The 24,912-nt window shown below is 41.2% G+C and overlaps 1 protein-coding gene across 3 annotated transcripts in view; it reads left to right on the top strand.

Annotated features, from left to right (window-relative positions):
* The window catches only part of flnba (filamin B a), a 59,488-nt gene that overhangs the window by 7,572 nt on the left and 27,004 nt on the right, over positions 1-24,912 (top strand). For all 3 annotated transcript variants that reach the window (XM_076988487.1, XM_076988404.1, XM_076988566.1), the window contains exons 2-7: positions 11,499-11,747; positions 11,923-12,020; positions 12,724-12,871; positions 14,833-15,026; positions 15,308-15,470; positions 15,650-15,850. In XM_076988487.1, the coding sequence (XP_076844602.1) occupies positions 11,499-11,747; positions 11,923-12,020; positions 12,724-12,871; positions 14,833-15,026; positions 15,308-15,470; positions 15,650-15,850 (1,053 nt within the window). The remainder of the gene's footprint in view (positions 1-11,498; positions 11,748-11,922; positions 12,021-12,723; positions 12,872-14,832; positions 15,027-15,307; positions 15,471-15,649; positions 15,851-24,912) is intronic.

The raw sequence follows: 24,912 nt of genomic DNA, 5'->3' as shown, positions 1-24,912 counted from the left end.
GTCTCAGGGGAGGGGCAGGGGGTAATTCCTGGGGAGGTAATTCTCGGTAGAAACCTGCATACAGATGAGACATTTTGCCATATTCATTTAACGTTCAATTTAATTATAGCCATTTATAGCTATTACAATGGACATTTTCAGAGGTCAAGATGTATTTGAAGAGGTCTTGACTTTTTATGGCATCTTTTGAGTTTGTCATGATGGCAGAAACACACCTGAGAAGGAATAGTTGAGGAAGAATGAATTCAAATCACTCAAGCCTCACCCACGAAGTCCTCATTAAGGAATCATGTTCTTTTAAGGAATTGTCCCACGTTTAATCTGTGCTTGAATGCACTGGAAGTGTGTGTGCGCGATGAGAACAAAAGTGCAGACCTATAGAACCCCTTTTTGGAGCTTTAGCTGAAAGGGTAGTCGTCTCACTATTACCATGTGTATTGTACCTATTTGTTAAAAGCTGTAATTCAAAAGATTTGCAAGTGCTTATACACACAGTTCCTGCCTTCTGTGTTTATTTTGGCCAACCAAGATGACTGCAGATGTATGAAAGAACTTTAAAATCCTTTCTGGCCTTCTAGTCAAAGTTCTATAAAGCAGCATTTTGAAGTTATGAATTGACCAGGATCGTTATGGATTGGGCCGTTTTTGTTTCTGTAGTTCTACCAAAAAGCTTCATTTTGTTGTTTGCTTGTAAAGAGATCTTATCCTGTAAAGAGGTATTTCAGATTTATCCAATTTGTTACGATACACACAGCTCCTCAGTCCTTGACCTTTTGCTTAATTTGTACAACTTGAAACCTTATCGGATTCAACAGAAAAATGACTGCTTGTATGAATTTAATTACACCTTGGAACCAAGAACCCAAGATGTGAAAGCTCTGCTTACTCAATTATATTGCTTGCTTCTCATTGATTTGTTCACAGGCTGTTTGCTTGGCTGTGAATAAATAAAAGCTTTTTTGTGCCTTAGTCAGCTTGGTCACACAAAGGTGTTCAGTATGCTCTTCCTGTGAGTGTTACTGAAGTCTGAAGGTTTTTTTTTTTTTCTTTCTTTCCCTCCCTCCACAAAGGGTCGTTCTGAGATTACACTATACTACACTACATACAGGCTTGCTTTGTCTGTCCTGGAGAACAGGTAACCCGAGCCAGGTAGGTTTTGCTGTTCCACTCTGCCATGTGGTGGTGTTTACGTTGCAAGATTAGTATGGTAAGATGCTTTCACCATGAAGACTGTAGTGACCATGCACCTTTTCCAGAGCTAATCGACTGAACTGCTTTGAAAGGAAGCAGCTAAACAATCAGCACTATCTGCTTCTGTTACTATAGGAAGTAGTTGAGTTGTCGACAGCACATCTTCCTTGGGCAGTTAGGAAACCCACACAGCATTTGGGTACAGAGCCGGGATCCATCTAATATCCAAACGCACTAAAGAAGAGCTTGTCCTGGGTGTGTTCACTAGCTTTGCAGGAGGCTGGCTCTCCAGGAGAGGGTTTAGACACCTGCTTGGTCTGTTCTTGATCTCTGCAAGCAACCCACCCCCAAACCATTACCTTGTGTTTAGACGTATTTGAATGACTATAGTCCTCATAAACGTGCGCTCTGAAGATTGCTTCCAGCACTCCTCTCTGGATGGCTGCCGAACTTGAGCAGCTGCCTGTTATCCCTGGCCAGTGGCGGGAAGCGATGGCGGAAGCAGCCTCAATTGCTGACTTGGATGGTGTCCTTCGTGCCCTAAAAATCCACACATCACTGTGAAGAACTTTCGCATGACACCTCCATCCCCACAACGGATTCCTCTGCATGTGTGGGTCCTGTCTTCCTCCACCTCATCAACCTTCTTGGCTGCTCAGAGTGAGTTTGTGTAATTGAGATTTATGCCACAACTGTATAAACCATATGGTGACCTCCCACTGGTTAAGTGGGAACATCTTTTGCACTTCCACTAGGAGAGTGAGGTCATTCTTTTGGGAAAAAAGCATATGCTACAATAAAGGCACGATGAGGATCTGAGGGAGGGAGGGAGGGAGGGGGGGCACGCCAAAGAGCCTCCTTGCACTCCAGCACAGATGAAAAGCTCTTGTTTTGCATGAATATGCAAAAGCATGTTGTAAATGGGGGTGGTGGTCATGGTAGAGGAGTCAATTAGGTCTGCAAGATTGTCATTTCTTGCGCCACATGGCCAGGGATGAGGAGGTGGACGTCTTGTAACCAGCCTGGGGTTTTGCACTGGCTCCTCAGTATTATGAGCAGGAGAAAACGTTGGTACACCTAGTACTGGTCCATAGTAGCCAAGTTTGACAGGGTTTCACCACAGTGTTAAATACATTCAGCTGCATTGTCACAAGTTTCCTATCCCTTGTCTTCCATTCTTAATTATGGGTCGAGTTTCTGAATTTGATGTTGCAAGCCTAAACTAGAACTAGGTCCTAAGTAATTGGTAAACTACCCAAGTGACTTGAGGCCACCAGTGTTGCCCATGGGGACAATGAGGTGCACTTGTCTGGTTCTCCTGGGTATAAGGATTAAGTTTTTTTTTTTTTTTTTTTTTTTTTTTTTTTTTATTCTGACTCTGCTTATGGGATGTTTCAGTCTCTTCTACATGATGTCGTTCTGCAAAAGTAAACTGCCTGTATTGAATAACTTATTGGTCGAATAAGTGCCCATGGGCAAGCTGTTTTCACTGATGTGCTTTTTATATGTGTGTGTGTGTGTGTGTGTGTGTGTGTGTGTGTGTGTGTGTGTGTCACTTATTGCTGAAAATCTCATTGCAGATCTCATTGAGTCACTTTGTTCTTTAATTGTTTCAGTGTAGTAGTTAATGATTTTCATCCATTGAGCCTTAAGTGGCCTCATTATAAAACTCCGTGACAAAGTAGTCAATGAAAGCTGAAGTAGGTTTGTTGGATTGATGGACTCCCTCTGGATGACCTGACTGGACTGTTAATGGGGAGTTTAGCACAAGACTTTGTTCATCCACGTTTCTCATTGGCTTGTCATGGAGGGGATGGTGGTGATCTCATAGAGGAGGAATGCCCTCCACTAGGTAAAAGCCCACATGCCCTAGTTACACATGGCTGCCGATGAAGTCACCATCGGGAGTCCAGACGATGAGGTACGAGGAGGAGGCCAGGGGTGGAGGATAACGCACCCGTGACCTTACCAGCATTGGCTGCTGCCAGAGCCAGGCGCACCGCAGGGGTTTTTTTTTTCATTCGCATACACACATCCATGCTGTTACTCATCATTATGGTGTTGATTGCCCTGTCCCCTTGAGAACATTACAAGCTTGTTTTGTATAACTGAAAAATGCTGTTCACATACAAATTCATAAACATATCATTCATCAGCTGTGATGTAAAGGAGTTTCATAAGAATTGCTCTGCCAAAGTAGTGCATGCATGAGCAGAAGGAAAGTAAACTTTATGAAGTAATCTGTCAATGTGACTGTGTTTGCTGGTCCAAGTAGGTGATTTTTATATTCTCCAGGAAGATCTTGGTTTTTGTTGCTTTCACATGTTGACATATTTAATAGTGGAGATGCTGTGGTTTCAAAGTACTGTCTGAGGACTCTGTGGGGGAGGCACGTTGTAGTAATTACTGTGTTCAGTGTCTTGTTCATCTGTGCTTATCTTGAGTGTAAAAGAATAACTAGATTAATGAACTTGGTTAACAAATTCAGTAGTATTACCCAAACTGACCTATGAAACCTTTTCAGTTAACGCTTCCATAATTACCAAAAGTAGTAATTTCATGCTTCTTGGTATGTAGGCAGCTGTTGGTTTATAACATCAGCGATGAGACAATGTGCAAAACCCCAGGAAATGAGCAGCATTAATGTGGATTAATCCTGGCCTGTTTAATTAGGAACTGAAGTCATTTCAAATTCAGAAGTGGTTTGCAGGTGCATCTCAGAATTAATAGTGATTGTGTGGAGTATCCAAACTTTACATTGTAGCAATTAATTCACTGATTTAGAACAAACATATTTTGGCTTTTAATTGCCTTGTAATCTTCTTGCACCTTTTAAAGAAATGAGACCTGGCATGCAATTCTGCAAACATATGAACTAATCTGAGCTATTTTTACTCTCCATTGTTTTACGCTCAGTCAAGATCATGGTTGTATCCTGTTTACAACTTCCAGGTGCATTTAGGAGAACCATCACGCTAATGTTGATGGCAGATTTGGTCAGTTTAGAATGAGGTGTTATATCATTTCTCTGAGTCATTTATTGGCTTAAATGTTTATCCAATCCTTGTATTTTGATTAACATTTCGGTGCTACTGTTTGTACCATTTTGTTATGCTCTACTGCTTCTGGGACAAGAACGTTTGATTGCATAAGTGGCAGCCAGAAGCTTTTGTCATTATAGAAACAAACTATTATATTTTATTCTATTCTATTATAAATTATTATAGAAACTTGTTCTTTCTGGTCAAATAAGTAATTCAACCGATGTTGTGCTGTACAGTTCAGTCCACTTGTAGAATGTATACATTTAAGATGCACTATATTGCCAATAATATTCGCTCACCTTCCTTCACTCACATATGAGATTAAGTGACATCCCATTCCTAATCCATAGGGTTCAATTGGAGCTGGGCGATATGGCCCCCCCAAAAAATCTTTGAATTTTAATTTTTTTTAATCTGATTTTTGATTTTAATTGATTTATTTTCCTCTACTAAAAAAACTACAGATGACAAAGGAATGGTTAAAGTTTTTATTTTTCACTTAAATTTCCCCTTTGGGGTTAAAATGCAACCACAAACAAGCAAAAAACAACTGTAAACCAGTGAGAACATCCAGTAACTTTTAGAAGGCTTTCTCCAACATGGTTTAAGCACTGACACAATGCACCCTCAAACTTAAAATAAACACACCCTCAAAAATTAGATATAAATAAAACGGTGCCCTTTTTAATAAAATGGAAAACAAATACAATTTAACAATTGTTGCATGTTGCGTACTGACAGTCACGCTGTCTATATTCTGATTAAGAACAGGGCTGCCCTCACTTTAGCACTTTAGCCAAAATTCCAGCACTTTTCAATCCTGGAACACAAAGCAACATTAATTTTCGTCAGGTAAATGTTCCTTCCCCTGTTTTTGAGGGGTGTTTCTTTATACTACAACATATCGTTTCAGACGCCACCGCCGTTTGTGCAGGTTCGCGCGAGGTGTGCGGAGCCGCGCGCTGTTGTAACTCGCGAAAGTATAATCCAAAATAAATAATCCAGCCTTGATGCGGCGCCGTGTAGCCCTTATGGTTATTTAAAAATGGGTCTGTGGCGGGAGCTGAGTGCAGAGCGTTGAGGAGCGATTTCAATTGGAGGATCGCGCTTTTTTTTTTTTTTTTTGTTTTGCTGATGCTGGTCCAGCGTGTCATGCCAGTGATTATGCCTCGGCTAGTTGCTCCTTTCTTGGGCACGAGCTCCGCCGTTGTGTGTGTTTTTGAGGGTGGATGGGTGGGAGGGGCTAAGCTCACTGAACTACGGGAGCCCACAGTGCAACGTCGGTGGTGAAAATTAAAACTCTGAAAATCGATTTTCATAAAAACATTGTCCTCAACTGTAAATTCAAATTAACTGTAAATTCGAATCAAGCCCAGCTAGGTGCTTAATTTTATACACCTGTGGCCATGGAAGTAATTGGAACACCACTTGATTTCGATTATTTGAATGGGTGAGCGAATATATTTGGCAATACTGTACAGCAGTGTTCTCAAGTCTCACGCATTGAGCGTGTGACATTTTACCGTCTTCACATGCTTGTACCGTTTTTAATGACGAAGTATCGCAATACTATAGTATCGGTATACCGTGCAACACTAATTTGGAGGTAGTCTCTTTCTTAGCTGTGTAAATTCCTACAACCATATTTTGAGGATGAGCCTCATGTCCTGCTTCAGAGTGTTATTAAACTGGATGTTTGTCTCTCTTTAGAGCATTATGGTGCTTTCAGTTTATTTATTAGGCTTTCTGTATTCAAGGATTCTGTAAAGGCCTTAGCAGTAACCTGAGCAAAGTTCAAATTGATGTTTTTAAAATGAATTTAAGGTGGTGATGGAACTCCAAACGATATGCTTCCTGGCACTGAAACTGTTTTTTGGCCTTGGGAAAGGTTGTTTGGTGATAAGAGCCGGTCTTGCCCTCCTCCTGCGCCTGGAGTTTCGTTGTTGTAGAGTTTGCTTTGTCTCTATGGCAACAAACAAATGCACTTGAAATTCCCCTATAATCATTTATCTTCCTCTAAATATAGGGATTTATGGGCTTTAAAAACATGGTGGAATTCATTTCATTCTATTCTTTACAATACCAAGAAGTCCTTTGGTATAATGAGGGTTTTTCCCCCACTTTATTTTATTTATTTATTTAATAATCTATTCATAGATTATCAGTTTCAGTGATACCAGATTTAACTCGCATGACAAGTTGGTCAATCAGGTACTATGCTCATCAAATACTTTCAAGCTTTTTTTTTTTTTTTTGGAAAGAGATTTGGTTTCTCTCCTAGCTTCTAGAATTCCTTTTCACTTGTGCGTGTGTGTGTGTGTGTGTGTGTGTGTGTGTGTGTGTGTGTGTGTGTGTGTGTGTGTGTGTGTGTGTGTGTGTGTGTGTGTGGTGGGGGGGCGGTCATGGGGTGGAGTCTAGCATTTGCATAGTCATCTTGCTGGAATACATTTCCAGATGGGTTTCTTGCCTAAGAGCCCATTTACCAAATGATGTTTTACCTGACGAGACTGTTCCTTTTTTTTTTTTTTTTGAGACTTTTCAGTCTCTTGGACAGTCACCTTGCCTAGATTTAGATCGGTCCTCATTTGTGTGTGTTTATTGAAACTAAGTATTGCCCTCTGTGTTCCATGGTCGTTTCATCATACATTAGCACTTTTTTCTTGCTAAACACATGGGGAATATGGCTGGATTTCCAGCAGTTCAGATCTCTGTGCACCCTCGTCCAGGTGAATCAGCTGGGGTTGATCAGACCCCAGCTAGTGCCCTTTGGGCTACCGTGACTCCATGGTTCTCCCCTCTTGAGCCACAGCCTTGAGGCCCTCTCTGCCACTTCAGTGATATTGCAGATGGCTCTCTTTCGCTCTCCCTCAATGCCTCTGGCTAAGGAGCATGCCCGTGTAATCTCTGCATCCAACCTCCACTGGGAGTCATCTTGCTCTCCATCTGACTGGTCACTGACCAGTCCCGAGTACTTGGAGAGCGTACTCTCGAACGCTTCTTCTAGGCAGTCTTCCCATGGGCCTCTCTGCTCCAGCACCACAGCTTGCTTGGATCGATTCTGACATGACAATGTATTGGTCGAAGGGCAGTGACTGCAATATGTCTGGGGAACATCAGCTGCCTTTCAAGGTCCCCCAACCGCTGCCAGTCTAGCAGTGATGAAGGTGCCTGCTGGTGATTTTTAGTCCTAATTAATTATTTTTTTGACCAGGGCTGCCTGTTCCCCAGCTCTAACAAAGGTGATAGGTGTGTTTTTTTTTTTTTTTTTTTTTTTTTTTTTTTTTTTTTTTTTTTTTGGGAAGAGACATTATTGCTTTGCCCCTAGAAGTCCAGTCACTGTACTGCTCCAATTTATTTGCTTTTGTAACCTTGAATTACTCCAAAGATTTGAAAGGCTGCTGCTGCAGTTTGTTGCGGCCATAGAGTGCTATGCAGCTCAGGCTCTTTGGTAACCCAAGCCATCTCCAGAGGTGGTTACTGACTTTCCACCCCAACCACATGAACATGAATGCTAGTTAGCCTATGCTAGTGACCATGATCTCTGTTGCATTCCCTGTTTTATTTCAAGAGGCCTTTGACTTCAGCCTTTAGGCTACTTTAGTGTAAGGATGAATGTCTGACTCTATGATACTTCCCTGTCTCCGGTACTAAATGTAACGAGATCTTTATGAATCAAAGTAAACAAAAATGGGACTTAATCATGGATGCCCCTCTCCATTGCATTTTTGACTTCAGTTGGCTTCACGTGCATTAGACATGCATGCATAGATGTGGGTCAAATGATAGTCAGTTTCCTGTCATCTTAAAGTGTGACCTTGCTTTGTTTGGCATCTTTAAATGGAGCCTTGTGCTGTTTCCTTCCTCTATCTCCCCCTCCCTTTGCCTGTTTCCCTCCTCCTCTTTCTGGCATTCCTGAGCTGTGCTCTCAGACAATGGGCTGCCATTATTACATTATTACTCTTTAATCTCATGGTTTTATATGAAATGTTGTATTTTGGGAATGAGAATAAAGCTTTTTTTTTTCTTTTTTTTATATGCTGTAATTGCTACTCTGTCAGACACTGGCCTGACAACAAAACGCTTTGAGGGGAGAAAAAATAAGTAACTAATAATTTCCTTCAGAGGTCTGATGACTGCTGCATTTAAAGGTCAAAAAGCATTGGGTATAAAGGTAAAAGCATTATGCTAGGAAAAGTGATACTGTATAACAAGGCCTTGAGGCCTAGCCCTTCACACAGCCTAGCGATCTTTTTGACCTCATGTACAGGAGGAAACAAATGCCGTTTCTGTATCTTTCAGTTGCACTTAACATGATGAACCAAAACGAACAGTTTTTTACATATTCAGCCTCCAGCCTGTTTATTTACGCTCAACATTTATACAATGCATCAGCCTTTTTCCACTTCAAAGGAGAAAATGTTATTGTCAGTTTTACACATGTCTGGCTGTCACGGAGTCCTCCATTCCACAGCCTGTGAGACCCAACAATGGCACAAGCGCTACTGTGAATCTTCCTTCTTTTGCCTGTCCTGTAACTGGGCAGTGCCTGATGGAGATTCCATCAAGCAGCCCAGGGGAGTAAGTATGAATGAGTTCCGCTTGGCTGTATCCACTGCTCCAGATCTTGGCCTACCCTCAGCCCATCAGGCACTACGTGGACCTCTCAAGCCCTGCCAAAGCATTCCAGACTGGCTCATGACCCAGTCAAGCTGTCGGGCCGTTTGGTAGTGCAGCCATGATGTTTAAATCGAATACAGCTTGGCCTACTGGGAATGACTATTGGTGTTTTATTACTTATTGAAGTTAACATGCAGTTTGGTTGTGCAACCACATGATGCAGGCAATGCTGACCTCAGTAGTGTCCCTTCTCTGTTTCAGTATTAGTGTCTTTATGCAAGGACATGAGTGAAGTCCCTACCTCAGGCTGCGTGGCTCTGTGTTGTGCCTCTACTCTGCTGTGAGTGGACTCATTTGTGGAGTCATTGTTTGTTTGCTGCTTAGAGGATGTTTGCAAGAGGGAAAGGTGTGCCACTCGCTCGCACTGCCAGTGGGCCATATCAGTGGGCTTAGGTGCAAAGGTTTGAGTGGCTGGTTGCAAGACCAGCCTCAAGGCTGACCAATAGTCTTGATCAATAAAGAGTCCAACTTGTCCATAGGTATAATGCTCAGTGTGTGTTCTTGCCCCTCTGAGGAATATTAAGTCACATTCTAGAGATGTTGAGATGTGTTAAACAACTTTCTCCTTGCGTCCTTGTCCACAACCAGGATTTATTATTATTTTTTACTTAAGTGCAATAAATTATTTAATAGAAATGTGTTTTACTACTAAATCTGTGTTTCAATTGTTTTCTAATTGAAGCCATGGCCAGATATTCTGAGCGTCTAAGCTTTAACAATGTTTTTATATAGCCTAATTGGCCATAACCACCTTGACTTGCCTTGTTATGAATCATGATGTCTCGTTACCCTAACTGGTACAGAAAAGTCTAATGCCAAAATGCCGGTTCAGTTACACCCAGGATATTGGGATTAAAGTAGCTTTTATACAGGTCATATTAAACACTAGGCCATCCTGTTCACATAAAAGATTATTTTTTTCACAGACTTAAGTTTAGTTCTTCCACAGTTTTGGTTTTACCAGAAATGTGTCTGAAGTTTAGCCATCATGAGTTCTGCCAGGTCTTGCGTTTCTGTTAACCCTTAACGTAACACAGCTAGTCCAGCGTTCCTGTGTTCCAGAGTGTCTTAGGATTCGAAGCGCATTATTCAACCATGACCCATTTTACTCAGTGTGTCCACTAGGGGTGCACGATATGGACTAGAATTGCGATGTGCGATAACATTGTTGGATATCCCGATATCGATGTGAACCACGATAAATTAAGATTAAAATACAGAAATGTAGTGTCGCTCTGAACAGCAGCACGTTAATTTGTTTTGTTTTATACTGTGTAATGAATCCAGAATAATTCCAAATATTTTGCCGGTTTATTCAACAATAGATTCAATCTAGGTTTATACTTTCACGAGTGAGCGACTCCGCACTCCTCGTTAACCTCCGCGAACGGCGGAAGCGTTTAATCTTGCCGTGTCACATTCTTTGCAGTGTTGTCCGAAACGATATGTAGGCCTAGTAGTATAAAAAAACACCCCTCAAATACAGGGGAATGAACTTTTACCTGACCAATTTTAATGTTGCTTTGTGTTTCAGGTTTGAAAAGTGCTGGAATTTAGGCTAAAGTACTTGAAAATGCTTGAAATTGTAACTACTTCGTTTCACAACAAATATCTGTCTGACTGAACAATTCTCTTGTATTACGTTAATAAATACGAGCCTCTTGTAATTCCAGGACGAAACATGAGAACGTGAAGACGTTAAGATTGGGCGTTTTGAAAATAAATATCCATTAAATGATGTGATTAAAAAAAGCGAATTATTTCGAATCATTTCGAGTATATGTATAAATATTTAATTCAATTAAGTTTAACGTGCTGGGAATTATTGAAATGGACCTTGAAAGTGACGTACAAGTGCTTGAATTCCACCTTGTATAGGTGTATGAACCCTGCAAACATGACTGTTCTCATTGCGCTGAGACGTGGCGCGCGCGAACTTACAAAATTCGAGAGGTGCATGACCTCGTGAATCGACAGCACGCGAGGCTATTGCACACGGGCGAAGCCACCGCGATTACGTTATTTTCGCCTCCCGGACCCTCGCGCCGCATCAAGTGTAAACCAGGCTTAAACCAAATCGCGTGTCTGAGCGTGTTCACCTCACTCCAGGGTTGCCAGGTCCTACAAAAATTTTACGCACAAAATCTGCGAGTGTAAGTTGTTGGCGCTGGGGGGGTGGCGGCGAGTGTGAAATGGAGACAAATGATGTATTATCGCGATCGATTCTTAGTGTTGACTTGTAACTTCCGCAGTAGCCCAACTCAAAAGTAGCCCAAAAAACTGCACCCCGCGGCCCCAGAATTTTTACCCGCGGCTGGATTTTCAAACAAGCCCAATTTGGCGTGAAAACCGCGAACCTGGCAACTCTGCCTCTTGCCTAATTACGTCACGTGATCATAGTCTGCAGTGCGAATAGCTCCCTCTATTGCTGGACGAGGATAATGCAATTTGAGTTTGCTGTTATTCAAGGAGTTATCGTGGCTCTTTCGATTTGTTTATCGTGAAACTTCATCGCGATAACGATAAAAATACGATTAATCGTGCAGCCCTAGTGTCCACACTGGTCTCTTTCTCTGTTTTGCTCAGATAGCAAAGCCATCGTGGATGGGAACCTGAAGCTGATCCTGGGCATGGTATGGACACTCATCCTGCATTATTCCATCTCCATGCCTGTGTGGGAGGATGAGGAGGTGGTTGATGCCAAGAAGGCCACCCCCAAGCAAAGACTGCTGGGTTGGATCCAGAACAAAGTGTCTGATCTGCCTATCACCAATTTTAGCGAAGACTGGCGGGATGGCCGTGCCCTGGGAGCTCTGGTGGACAGCTGTGCACCTGGTGAGTGCTTGCTGGCTGTTTTCATTATAGATCCTGCTGGTTCGTTCTGGGAGTTCCTTGCATAAGGAGAATGAATGTATTGTGAAAGCATGTTGACATTTGATTTGGATTTAACAGTGACTTTTTGGATTGTTTGCTAATCTAACAGTTTTGTGTGTGCACGCGCATGCTTTAGGTTTGTGTCCTGACTGGGAGACCTGGGATACAGTAAAACCAGTAGAAAATGCTACAGAAGCCATGCAACTAGCTGATGACTGGCTTGGAATTCCTCAGGTGATTAGTACCTTTTTTTTCTTTTTTACTTTGATCCTATTTTTTGTATCTGTACACGTGTAATATGGCAGAAGCTTTCAGATGAGTGAAATGTGTTGTGGATAATGTGATCAGCATGTTTTTGACCAATCGAAGTTGTTTTATCACGTCTAAACCTTTTAATCATTCTGCAAGTTTTCATATTTGAGTTTAGAATGCAACATTGGTTCTCCATGTTTATTTGCACTGAACGTTTGTATTTGCCCAAGAGGAGGCAGTTCAGTTAATGAGCTACAAATGTTCACACCCAAATCAAACCTCTGCAAACAGGAAGGTGGGAAGGTCAAATTAACTGAGGATACACCCAGTGGCTGGACTTTACACAACACTTGTTTAAGCATATTTGGTTCTGGAATCTTTTTGTTCATGCTGTTTATCAGAAGTATTCAGATAGCAGTCAGGGAGGTAATTGATGTTTGAGATGACCTAAGAGGGCATGTCATACACATGTCATGTCTGTCATAACACGTGATATTTGAGTGTGAAATGCTTTAGATTTGTGAACCCTATTACTTGTATATACAGAGATTTTATGGCACAGGGAGATCACACTGCACCTGCCCTTAGTTTCATTTCCAGATGATTGATTATGCATAGTAGAATGCCTATGTTGTACCTTGAATTATGTTAATACTGCAGACTAACTATCAACCGCTGTCTTCAGGTGATTGCACCTGAAGAGATCATTGACCCAGGTGTGGATGAGCAGTCCGTCATGACATACTTGTCACAGTTCCCCAAAGCCAAGCTGAAACCTGGAGCCCCCCTTAAACCTAAACTCAATCCCAAAAAAGCACGAGCTTATGGCCCAGGTAGGACAAAACTTTATCCAAAATTGTTTTTATGTTACTTGAACATTTTTAGACAGAATCTGCACTTTCTGCTTCAGAACAGCTGTAATCTGTCTTGTGAAGAATCATCTATTTAGTCCCAGTATCAGAGATGCATGCAAAAATGTCAGACATGTTTTCAAATCAGAAGTCATTTTATCCTTTAGTGCCATCCAGAGCCGGAGTGGCTAATTGGGAGATTTGGGAGGATTCCCGATGGGCCGGCTCATGTCAATAGATGGTTTTCCATCCACCGAGTTTTTGCGCATTTTGAAAATGCACATGAAAAAAGCTGGATGGAAAAAGACAAATTCGAAAAAAGCCCCAAATATCGCAAAAAGATTTTTACGCTAGGAGGAGGTGGAAAAGTTAGACTATCGCATCGCCAAAATTCGGAAAAACTGGATGGAAAAGGGTTTTTCGCATAAATGATGACGTATCATGCCTCAAGTCATGTGGTTCTGTACATGATCGCAATGTAAAGATGGCAAATGCATACAAAAACAGTTCTGGAGAGAGCAAAAATAGAATTTAACTTCTCCATGTATAGAAAAGAAAAAAAAAAAAGTTTCAAAACCTCAATGTGCAAAAATGCGTAACTGCCAGATGGATGTAAAAACCACTATTGTTTGGTGTCCTCTCACGTGATCTAAAGTTTATTTGCATAACTAATGAATGGAAACAAGGCTTAATTCGCTTTTTTTTCTGCCGAAACTTGGAAATTGCGCATTATTTTTTCGAAAGGTTTGGAAACCCGGCTAATGTCTAGTTTGGGCCGATTGGGAGGGAAAAATAATTTTGGGCCAGATTTGGGCATGAAACTCCCGCGCTGACAAAGGGACCCACTCCGGCCCTGGTGCCATCCTTTTTAGCACTTAAGTGATTTGTCTTTTTTTTTGTGATCTCATTAATAATTTCTACTCCTGTGCAAATCTTGGACAAAAGTACAAAATGGTGACACAGCTTTGCTAAAGCTAACTATGACATTCAATCCCCCCCCCCCCCCACCCTTGTACAATATTTTAATTAATTGTTGGTAGATTTCTGCTAGAACTTGACTAACATGCAATACATGTGCCATTTTTTAATTTTGGGGCACAATTTAGAGCTTTGTCTTCCCCATAAATTTGTGAACATTTTTAAATGACTTGGTGACACTGTTATAAACTCTTAATTTTCTTTCACTTCATTTTCAGTTTAGTTTGTTCAGTTGTCATTATGACCGTCACTTTCTTTTTTTTTTTTTTTTTTTTTTTTCTCCACCATGCGAGCAAAAAGTGAAATCTGAGAAAGAAATGTAATGTATTTTGCTTGAAATCTAGGCTGAAGCTTATATTGGTTAATACCTCAATGAAAAAGCATTGCTCATTGAATATGGAGTAAGATTACCATCTTTATGAAAACACAAAGATTTGGTTAAATCGAGCAAGGCAGAGACACTGAGCATGTGAAATCTGCGAGAGTAGAGAAACAAGAATTGTTTTCCGCGTGCATTTCAGTTTTTTGCTTGCTTAAAATTTCTGCTTGCTTCATGATTACAAGAGGAAATGCAGCACCGGTCAAGACTTGGTATATGACAATATTTGATACTTGCGAGGTCACACAAATGACTTTCCATAGCCTTTAATATTTTTTCAGAGCTAACAAGCTGCATAATTTCAGAAATTAAAGGTTGAAGTAATACAATTCAAGGATATCCTTGGTCATTACCCAAAACAATGCCTTTAGTCCATGTAGTGCATGAGGTTTAACTACACAGAGGACATACAGCTGTATTCTTTTCAGTGGTTACAGTGTTATCTAGCTCTCTGATTGCAATTTCATAATATGCAATGAAAAGGTCCATTTCAATGAGAGAAATTTTGATCAAGTGGCTTCATTTATTGCAGTGAGGGTATATTTTGAGGATTTACCTAGGCTAATGTCTGTTTGCATGTTAATAGGTATTGAGCCAGTAGGCAACAGGGTGATGCGCCCAGCAGTGTTCACAGTGGACACCTTCAGTGCAGGACGGGGGCAGGTCACCGTCTATATAGAGGACCCCGATTGCAGAAGAGAGGAGGTGAAAGCTGTGGCCAATGAAGGAAAAAAGACCTACAGTGTGACATATGTTCCTCAAGTGATGGGACCTCACAAGGCAAGTTTTTGGGAAATCTTGATCTTGTTGGTTAGTTTTTTTGAGCTCTTGTAATGTGATTTGTAACGAAGATGTAGGATAACTTTCATGTCACTAAGGTCTTGTGTATTGATCCTGCACTGTGTTCATCTGCCATGTAGCCTATTTCAGAGGAACATTTCTCGATCGGGGTGGGGGAGGGAATAGCATTTCTCAAATCTACTCACTGCTGAGTGAAATCTTGTGTTTTGCTTGTTTAGATGTTAACTGAAATAAAGATCTGACTCGTGTCCTCTCTTCAGGTGACTGTGCTGTTTGCTGGCCAAGAAATTCCAAAGAGTCCCTTTGAGGTGAATGTTGACAAGGCTCAGGGAGATCCCACTAAGGTCACAGCCAAAGGCCCAGGCCTAGAACCTCTAGGCAACATTGCCAACAAACCCACCTACTTTGACATCTACACAGCAGGTTTGTAGGGGTCTCTTTTTGTAATATAATGCAATATAATATTAGAAATGGTTAAAATGTTTTCTTTATCAAGTTACGCATTTGAAGTTGAGTACCTTTTATTGAACAGTTTTTATATTCTCATACTTTGTCCACTGTTCCTTTTTAAACTCTTTAGCTTCTCTTTCTGTCTGCAATAGGAGCTGGTGTGGGTGATGTGACGGCAGTGATTAAGGACCCCCAGGGCAATAAGAACACTGTGGAGGCCCTCTTGGAGGACAAGGGTGACAGTATCTTCCGCTGTACCTACAAACCTGTCCAGGCCGGTGCCCACACCATCAACATCACCTTTGGAGGCATTGCCATCCCCAAGAGCCCCTACGCCATCACTGTGAGCCCAGGTACCCCACTCAAGCTTTTTTTTTTCCATTTGCCATCAAAACTCCAGCTCTTCTAGGTGCACTTGTGCAAAGTCGGGGATTTTGTAAGTGTCGAGTGCATGTACCACCAGATGGGTGGTGGTGGTGGTGGTGATAACTTTCATATGTAGGTTGAAACAGTTAATAACTGAAACAAACGTCTGTGTAAGAGGCATAAAACTAAGTAAGGAACACCTAAGCTACAAATGTGAGGGTATGGAAGACAATCACAGATCATATACCATGGCAAGACTGAGCACAGCTACAAGACACAAGGTATTTCTGCTGCATCAGCAAGATTTCAAAGCTGACTTGGGTTTCAAGGTGTGCTACATGCCCAGCAGAACTATCAACTCAAAACTGGCAGAAACCAGTGGGATCCAGGTACACTAATCTATTGTTTGAAAAAGTCTGGCCGGAAGTGGTCTTCTTGGAAGAATTGTCTTAACAGCCATACCTTTTGACATGGAAACAGAAGCAACAAAAACACAGAAAAATGGCAGCAGGTGCGCTGGAGTGAACAATCACGGTTTTAAATATTTGGCTGTAACAGAAGGCTGAAGTTCACCATTACCTGCAGACCCTCATTATTGTACCATTCTCCAGCCCTTCAGTCACAGCAAAGTCTAGTGGAGGTTCCTTGCAAGTTTGGGGCTGCATTTCAGCAAATGAAATTTGGTATTTTGTCCTGACTAATGGTGTCTTCGGTTAGTGGTGTCAATTCCAGGTTCAGAGCTTAAGTCCTCACCAGGATTTTGCTCAAGCTTGCTAGATTTTCTAATTAGCAATCCAGGTAAAATTGGTGGAATCAACACAATCCAGGAAGCCTGAGCAAAATCCTGGTGAGGACTTTTAATCTCTGAACCTGGAATTGACACACCTATCTTCGGTGCTCAGAAGTACAGGCAGATACTTATCCATCACTATAACTTAAGGCAGCCACTGTTGTCTGTTGTGTGATGACTTGGTGTGGTAAGCCTATGTGCTATCAGCTGACACATAGAGGAGTTCATGAGTGTTGCAGAGTTGGATTTTTTTTTAAATTGCTAAATATTAATTATATTGGTCACTTGTTTGCTATTAAAATAGTCAGCCAAGTTAGTACTTTTGATTCTGCAACGACGGGTACTTGAATTCTAAAGTCCAGGGGGTGGAGCTGGATCTAGATCCAACTCCTCCCACCGTCCATAGTTTCTTTTGGTCGGTCCAGGGGGTGGACGGAGGTGCATCTAATCCAACTCCTCCTACGTGTCGCTTACGTTTTCCTACCAGGAAATAGAAATCCAATAAATTCACCCTTTTACCGTTTAAAGATCAAAATGTTCTTTGAATGTTATTTAAATAACACAATACACGTTTTTTTTTAAGTTTACAAGAAAACGTAAAAGTGGACAGGAATAATGATCTGTGATTGCCAACATAATAAAGTACAGTACATTTCTTAAATATGTACTATTTCATTTTTTTTTACCTTTAATAAAAAATACTTTTTTTATTTGGACGGTACACTTCAGGTGTGCAGAATGGACAGTGGTATTTACTGCAACAAGTAGTGCACTGCACAACTGAAAGCATCTGTCCTTTTTTCAAAACCGTGATATTCATCTATAGATGGATGGAAAAATATAAATAGCATTGATTATTAGTTGTGAAGTTTTTCAGTGAACTGGTTAATGAGAATCATGGCCGTTACATGCACGCACTACTGAATAACCCCCCTCGACATGTCCATGCAGTACCGAACAGCACAACCATTACAAATTTTAAGTAACTACAGCAAACACGAATTAATTTAACAGTTTATGTCCAATATGAAGAACACAACATACATAAGTATTTAATACATCTGTATTCTGTTTATCTAACCGCTCGTCTTCTAACATCAGTTTTACCGTCACTTACTTGGACACCTAGATTAGATAAACTTAACAGTGGTTTTTCGTGCAAACAGAAATAGTCAGATTTAGTATAATCACCAAAGGAAACTAGTTACTAGCATTAGCAAGATGAAAATTGGTTTATTATTAACCTACTTTCACATTTGTGATTGTTTACAAATGAACAGCATGTGACTGCGTAGTGCAGTTACTTCAGACCAATGAAAACACTATGGTGGGAGGAGTTGGATCTAAGATCCAGCTCCACCCCCTGGATGTTTGCTTCTGCAGCGACGGGTATCTCTTAGAATTTAATGCTACCATGGTAATTCAATTGCTTTAGCTCTATAGCCAATGTTGGTTGATTTTATTACTTTGCTAAGAGTGTCTTTTTGCTTCAGTTTGTCTGGTGTGTGTGTGGCCAAACTAGGCTAGTCATTATTCTTAGAATTTCCACTAGTCATTGTGTAAACATGTTTTGTGACATGAATGCATATTTTCTTCTTGCTGTCAAGCATCTTGGCCGGAGTTAAAATATCTGGATATCGCATGTTAAATTGTTGCTATAGCTTGCTAAATTAACCTCTCTAAATTGTGCACGCCTACTTGGTCATGTAAAGCTACAGTCCCTACAAAGTTTTTGACATAACTGCAGATACATTGCAGACAATGTTTAAAGTAGTGAATTGTCTTTTAAGCTAAAATGGCTCATTAATAAGATCTACAGATATGTTTTGGAATAGCTTTCTAAAGAACAGCAACTTACTTTGTCCTATTTAAACTGCTCACGATACCTACATTGGCAACCTTAATAAACGTATACATGCCTATAACTAAAGTTTAACCTGATGAACATTAGGGGTGGGTATTGTTTACTATCTCACGATTCGATTCCGATTTTGGGGGCCACAATTCAATTCAAAAATCGATTTTCGATTGAAAAAACGATTTGATTTATAAAAATGTCTGCTTCAGTCTATAAAATCTGCATGATCTACTACAGTCTGCTTTGCAAGACAGAACGACAAATACAGAAAATTAACTGTCTTTCACATTTAACAAAAATTAAGTGCTTTGGTAAAATATAATGGTTTTTGTTACCAAAATTCTTGAGGTTCATTTTGCGAGCTGTCAGTGCTGGGTCGGATGCAGTTCCCCCAGCCGTCGCTAGGGGCACCAGAGTCGGTCCCAGACTAAACCGATGTAACCGTATGTTCTCAGCCAGTCTGCTTTCTCTGTGATTGCTTATCGTTTAATGGTGTCTCGCCACCTCTCTGTTATGCTTTCTCTTTACTTATTCGAGTATCTCATGCGTCGCATTCTGACCCATCTCAAGTTTTCCCAATCCTGTATGTCTTTCTATCCGTTTTGCCTTTATTTTTGGGAACGGTTTTATTTTGCTGCAGGATTTTTTGTCAGTTACTTCTGCTGGTGTCCTTGGTTTCGTTTTCGCGTTGCATTTATCCGCGCTGTTTTTTAGTTACTGTTTTGTTTCTTCCTCCCGTCTCACTACGGTTGAGTGTTATTTTTCACGCGTTGTATTTTCCGCATTGGTTTTTTGTTTCTATTTACTCCGTGCCCTCACGGTTTTGCTTTCTATTCTCTTGCGCGTTGAGTCTTCCGTGTTGTTTTGTTTGTTCGTTCTGGGTCGCTGTGCGCGTTTCCCTCTCGCTAATACATTTGACGAGTGTCAAACGTCTTGATCTTGCGAGCTGGCACTTGGGTCCATCCTTCTCTATATTATTTCTCACCCTTCTCTATATTAACGCTCCCGTGCTCACCGCGTTACACAAGCCTTGCACACGAGCTATTGTGTCCAGTTTGGTCTTCCCCGGCATTCGGTAAAAACCAAAATGAACCCATATTTTTGCCTTAAATGAAGACCAGACAGGTTGAATATCTCTTTCCTCCATGTGTTTTGAAACTTTTCCGCGCATGAGTGTGTCCCAGAACATGCTGCGTAAAGTCTCGCGTAATTTTGTAATTACGTAACGCGAGACTTCACCACGACTTGGAATCGATTTTGGGACATTTAAAATCGATTCTGAATCGTAGTAAATTGGAATCGATTTTTGATATATGAATCGATTTTTTGGCACACCTCTAATGAACATCATTTTCTTACATTTCTAACTATATATATATATATATATATATATATATATATATATATATATAATATTTCCAAAGTTATTCTGATAAGGATATGATTACATCAGAGTTCTGATTGAGTTCTTTTTGTGGTCATCAAGATAAATCTCCTCGGGGAAACTGACAGTGGCATAACTTAACAGAAATAACATAACAAATATTCTTCTGTACATTTTGTGGGATTTACATTTTTCCACTAGAGTGGTCACCAACTCCCCAAACTTGGTGCAGCTTCATTTAGTGTTAAATTATACATGTAGGCAATGTAGTATAATACAAAGCTAGAGAAATCTTTGTAATGTAATGTCATTTTTTTTATTTTATTAAATTATTCAAAAATATTTTGCCTCAAAATATAAAACCTGGTCCTTAAGATGAGGTGACATTATATATTTATTTTCTGTGGAGTGCCCAGTCCTCCTTCAGGAATGTTGGATTTGCATGTATTTGGGAAGTGAGAGTCTCTAACTTGGAGCCAGTGAACACGAGTACCGGTAAACCAATTCAAGGGCTTGTAAAACACCAAATTCCTTCTCTGTGAGGCAGTTTTTCCCAAACCAGTATTATACTCATCCTAAAGAGTCATGATTTAGTTGATTTTCCTAAATAAAAAACTCATTACCAAGACTCATTACCCCCCCCCCCCCCCAAGTTGGTTTTTAACTTTGTTTACGATCAAATGGGAGGCATTGTTCAGCTTGATGTAGACAAAGTGATTGTTTACTTCATTCCCATCGTTATGCATGCCTTGCAAATCTTGATATCACATTTAGTCACTTATTGTCCAGGTGCACTTACAAACACTTCTGATCAAAATCTTAACACCAGTTAGAATAATTGCAAGAATTTGTATTTTGCACTGTTGGATGGGAGAAAGACACAAGATATTGAGTAGGTAATTTATTGTAAACAACAATTTGATAAGCTGATGAATTTTAGTTAAGTTTAAGACCACAGCTTTTTAAAGACAAAATATCCCAAATTTGGATTCCATGTAATTTTCTGTCCAGAATTCACTGTCTAGACCTCCTGATGGCAAAAGCAAAAATGTCACTGACTTTGAATGTGGTAGAATTGTTGAGCTGCATAAGGAAGCCCCCTCTCAGCATGCCATCGTTGGTAAGGGTGCCATCATTATTTGAGGTACTTTTTCTTCCCCTTTCTTCAAAGGAGCTTCAGGTTGTGTAGAGATATCAGACAGCAGCTGGCTATGTGGAGATATTGCAGTGTTAATCCCTCATCACTGAGGGTTCTTGTCTGTCTGGTAATGAATGACCGATCAGGGAAACATGCAGGATGGTCCAAAATAGTGACTTTATTCTCCTGGAAGAAGATCCAAGTCCAGTAGAGATCATTTGGGGACGGATGACAAGGGATGTTTATAAAACTCTACATCAGTTGCAGGCAGTAGATGCCCTATGTGAAGAGATCTTCAACACTTAGAGCTGCCACTAGTTACAAAGAGCTAAGCAAGGGAATTGCTTTATTTTTTGTTAATTTATATTTAATCATGTATACACTGCTCAAAAAAATAAAGGGAACACCTAAACAACACAATATAACTCCAAGTCAACCACACTTCTGTGAAACCAACTTGTTCAGTTAGGAAGCAACACGGATTGTGAATCAATTTCACCTGCTGTTGTGCAAATGGAATAGACAACAAGTAGAAATGAGAGGCAATTAGCAAGACCCCCCCTATAAAGGAGTCGTTCTGCAGGTGGGGACCACAGACCACTTCTCAGTACCTATGCTTTCTGGCTGATGTTTTGGTCACTTTTGAATGTTGGTGGTCCTTTCACACTCGTGGTAGCATGAGACGGACTCTACAACCCACACAGGTGGCTCAGGTAGTGCAGCTCATCCAGGATGGCAAATCAATGCGAGCTGTGGCAAGAAGGTTTGCTGTGTCTGTTAGCGTAGTGTCCAGAGGCTGGAGGCGCTACCAAGAGACCGGCCAGTACACCAGGAGACGTGGAGGAGGCCGTAGGAGGGCAACAACCCAGCAGCAAGACCGCTACCTCCGCCTTTGTGCAAGAAGGAACAGGAGGAGCACTGCCAGAGCCCTGCAAAATGACCTCCAGCAGGCCACAAATGTGCATGTGTCTGCACAAATGGTTAGAAACTGACTCCATGAGGATGGTATGAGGGCCCGACGTCCACAGATGGGGGTTGTGCTCACAGCCCAACACCGTGCAGGACGCTTGGCATTTGCCAGAGAACACCAGGATTGGCAAATTCGCCACTGGTGCCTTGTGCTCTTCACAGATGAAAGCAGGTTTACACTGAGCATGTGACGGTCTGGAGACGCCGTGAAGAGCGATCTGCTGCCTGCAACATCCTTCAGCATGACCGGTTTGGCATGGGTCAGTAATGGTGTGGGTGGCATTTCTTTGGAGGGCCACACAGCCCTCCATGTGCTCACCAGAGGTAGCCTGACTGCCATTAGGTACCGAGATGAGATCCTCAGACCCCTTGTGAGACCATATGCTGGTGCGGTTGGCCCTGGGTTCCTCCTAATGCAGGACAATGCTAGACCTCATGTGGCTGGAGTGTGTCAGCAGTTCCTGCAAGATGAAAGCATTGAAGCTATGAACTGGCCCGCCCCGCCCATTCCCCAGACCTGAATCCGATTGAGCACATCTGGGACATCATGTCTCGCTCCATCCACCAACGTCACGTTGCACCACAGACTGTCCAAGGCCAGGCCTCCATTGGTTAATAAATTTGATTTCCATTGATTTTTGTGTGATTTTTGTTATCAGCACATTCAACTTTGTACAGAACAAAGTATTCAATTAGAAAAATTTCATTCATTCAGATCTAGGATGTGTTATTTGAGTGTTCCCTTTATTTTTTTGAGCAGTGTATTTTAAGGTTTTCAAACTTCCATTACAAAGATTTGTGCTCCTATTTTTAGGGGTGCTTAAACTCTCCTAAAACTAAAAACTGAACTGAAAATAAACCCAAGAAGGTCCCAGATGCACCTTTTAGTTGTAACATAATCTGAACTGAAATGTCCTGGTTCTCTCGACGGCCAGTCTGGGCCTGCTGATTGTACCGTATGTCTCCTTCATGCTGCCATAACAGCAGATCTGTTGCAGCCTGGACTCAAAAAGAACTGCTGTCAATGTCTCTGTACCAGATTCCCCAGAACGTCTTTAGAGGTCTGTCAGTTGCAGTGTGCTGGCTTCATGGATTATACTTGGTTTTTTTCAAGCATAGCCTACAGTGTTTGATCAGGCTGAAATCTGGAGAATGTTCCTTGAACCATTCTTGGACAGTTTTTACAGAGTTGCAGAATACATTCTTCTGCTGAAAGAGGCAACTACTGTTGGTGAATCCTATGTCTAGGTGTATTTAGTGTGCAACAATGTTTAGGTAGGTGGTATGTCTAAAAGTAACATCCACTTGAATGCTGAGGTTTCCCGTCAGAACGTTGGCCGGGTATTATACTCCCTCTGCCACCTTGCCTTCTTCCCATAGTGTATCCTGCAGTGCACTGTGCTCTGAGATTTGTCATAGCCAGCAGAAATGTTTTCAGTAATTTGTGCTACAGTAGCTGTTCTTTTGTTATCAGACCTGATGGGTAAGCCTTTGCTTCCCACGCGTACCACTGAAACTTGGGCTCCTATGACCCTGCAACTGTTTTACAGGTTGTTTGTCCCTGGATCACTTTTGGTAGTTAATAAGCAGTACATGCTGGGAAAACTTCAGTTAGCTGCCATTTTATTCACAGGTCCACTTTCCCCACTGCTGACAGGATTTTTATTTTACTGCACATGCTTGGCAAAGTTCTGGCACACATTTCAGCTTTTGAAGTTGGTCAGAATAATTTGAGTAAGATGGGTGTGGATGTAATTTGTAATCAGATGTGTGATTACACGTCTGCTTTGTAATGTACATATGTAACCTTTGTTACATATACTGAGTCACAATAATGGGCTTGGGCGAGCATGCTAAATAAATTTAACTTGCACTTACGTTCACCTTTGTCTTAGGATAGTCATGGTTTAAAGGAGTGACATATAGCCTACCTGTCTCTGGTTAATGAAAAAAACCTTTCTCACAAGGTGAGGTGATGTAGCCATGAGGCAAGAAGTGTTTGCCTTGGGGGGGTATAGTAATTCAGTTTTTTTTTGTGTGGTTTTTTATTTTTTTAATGAAACCAATACTGAGTTAAGGGTTTTTTGTGGGGTATGCAAAAAATGAAACTTCTGCAATTTTATTGGGAGGTAACGTATACAGCAGAGGAGTTCTTGGTCCTCAGGTCCTGCACCTTTTCACCACTAATCTTTAGTGTGTATTTATAAACAACGGGGAGAGTAGAACAAGGTTTATTGAGGGCAAATCCATAATCCCAGTCATAAGTATGGTCCAGAGTTATAATATGACTCTTGTGGGGAGTCCCAAAACAGAAACCTAACTAGCCCACAAAGGCCTGGTAAAAGAAGGCAAATGCAGGTAAACATGACGCACATGAATACTACAATACAAATAACAATAAACAGGGCTTCAACAAGAAATATACAGACTCGGCTAATGAAACATGCAGAGCTGAGCTAACAATAACCAAGATCAACATCAACAAACAGCAAAACACGCGACAATACACAGGGCTTAAATATACAGGAGAAAACAAGGAAATAAGACGGCTGGAGACAATGGTAAGAGGGCGAAGTTACAGATGATGGGGCCATGGCAGGAGAACACATGGGGAAAGCCAAAACAATGCAGTGACTGGGAGACTGAGGGGGAACTAATGGGAAACGAAAACAAGATGGATGCTGAATACAGTCAACACCTGTCTGTGTTTCAGCACACTTTGCCTGAGTGGTTTTCTTCATTCTCATAGACTTGCTGTGGTAACCATGTCCATACCTATAAAACAAACCTATTTTTTTGCTAGGATGCTAAGAAATAAAATTGAGCCATGAATAGTTAGTGTGAGGTGTGCTTTGCCAAGTCTACAGTTTCAAAGAGCACCATATAGCGCTGCCTTGATAATCCTCACTC

The sequence above is a fragment of the Brachyhypopomus gauderio genome, chromosome 1 (assembly GCF_052324685.1).
Source record: "Brachyhypopomus gauderio isolate BG-103 chromosome 1, BGAUD_0.2, whole genome shotgun sequence".
Taxonomy (NCBI): domain Eukaryota; kingdom Metazoa; phylum Chordata; class Actinopteri; order Gymnotiformes; family Hypopomidae; genus Brachyhypopomus; species Brachyhypopomus gauderio.
This window is presented reverse-complemented; position numbering and strand designations above follow the sequence as displayed.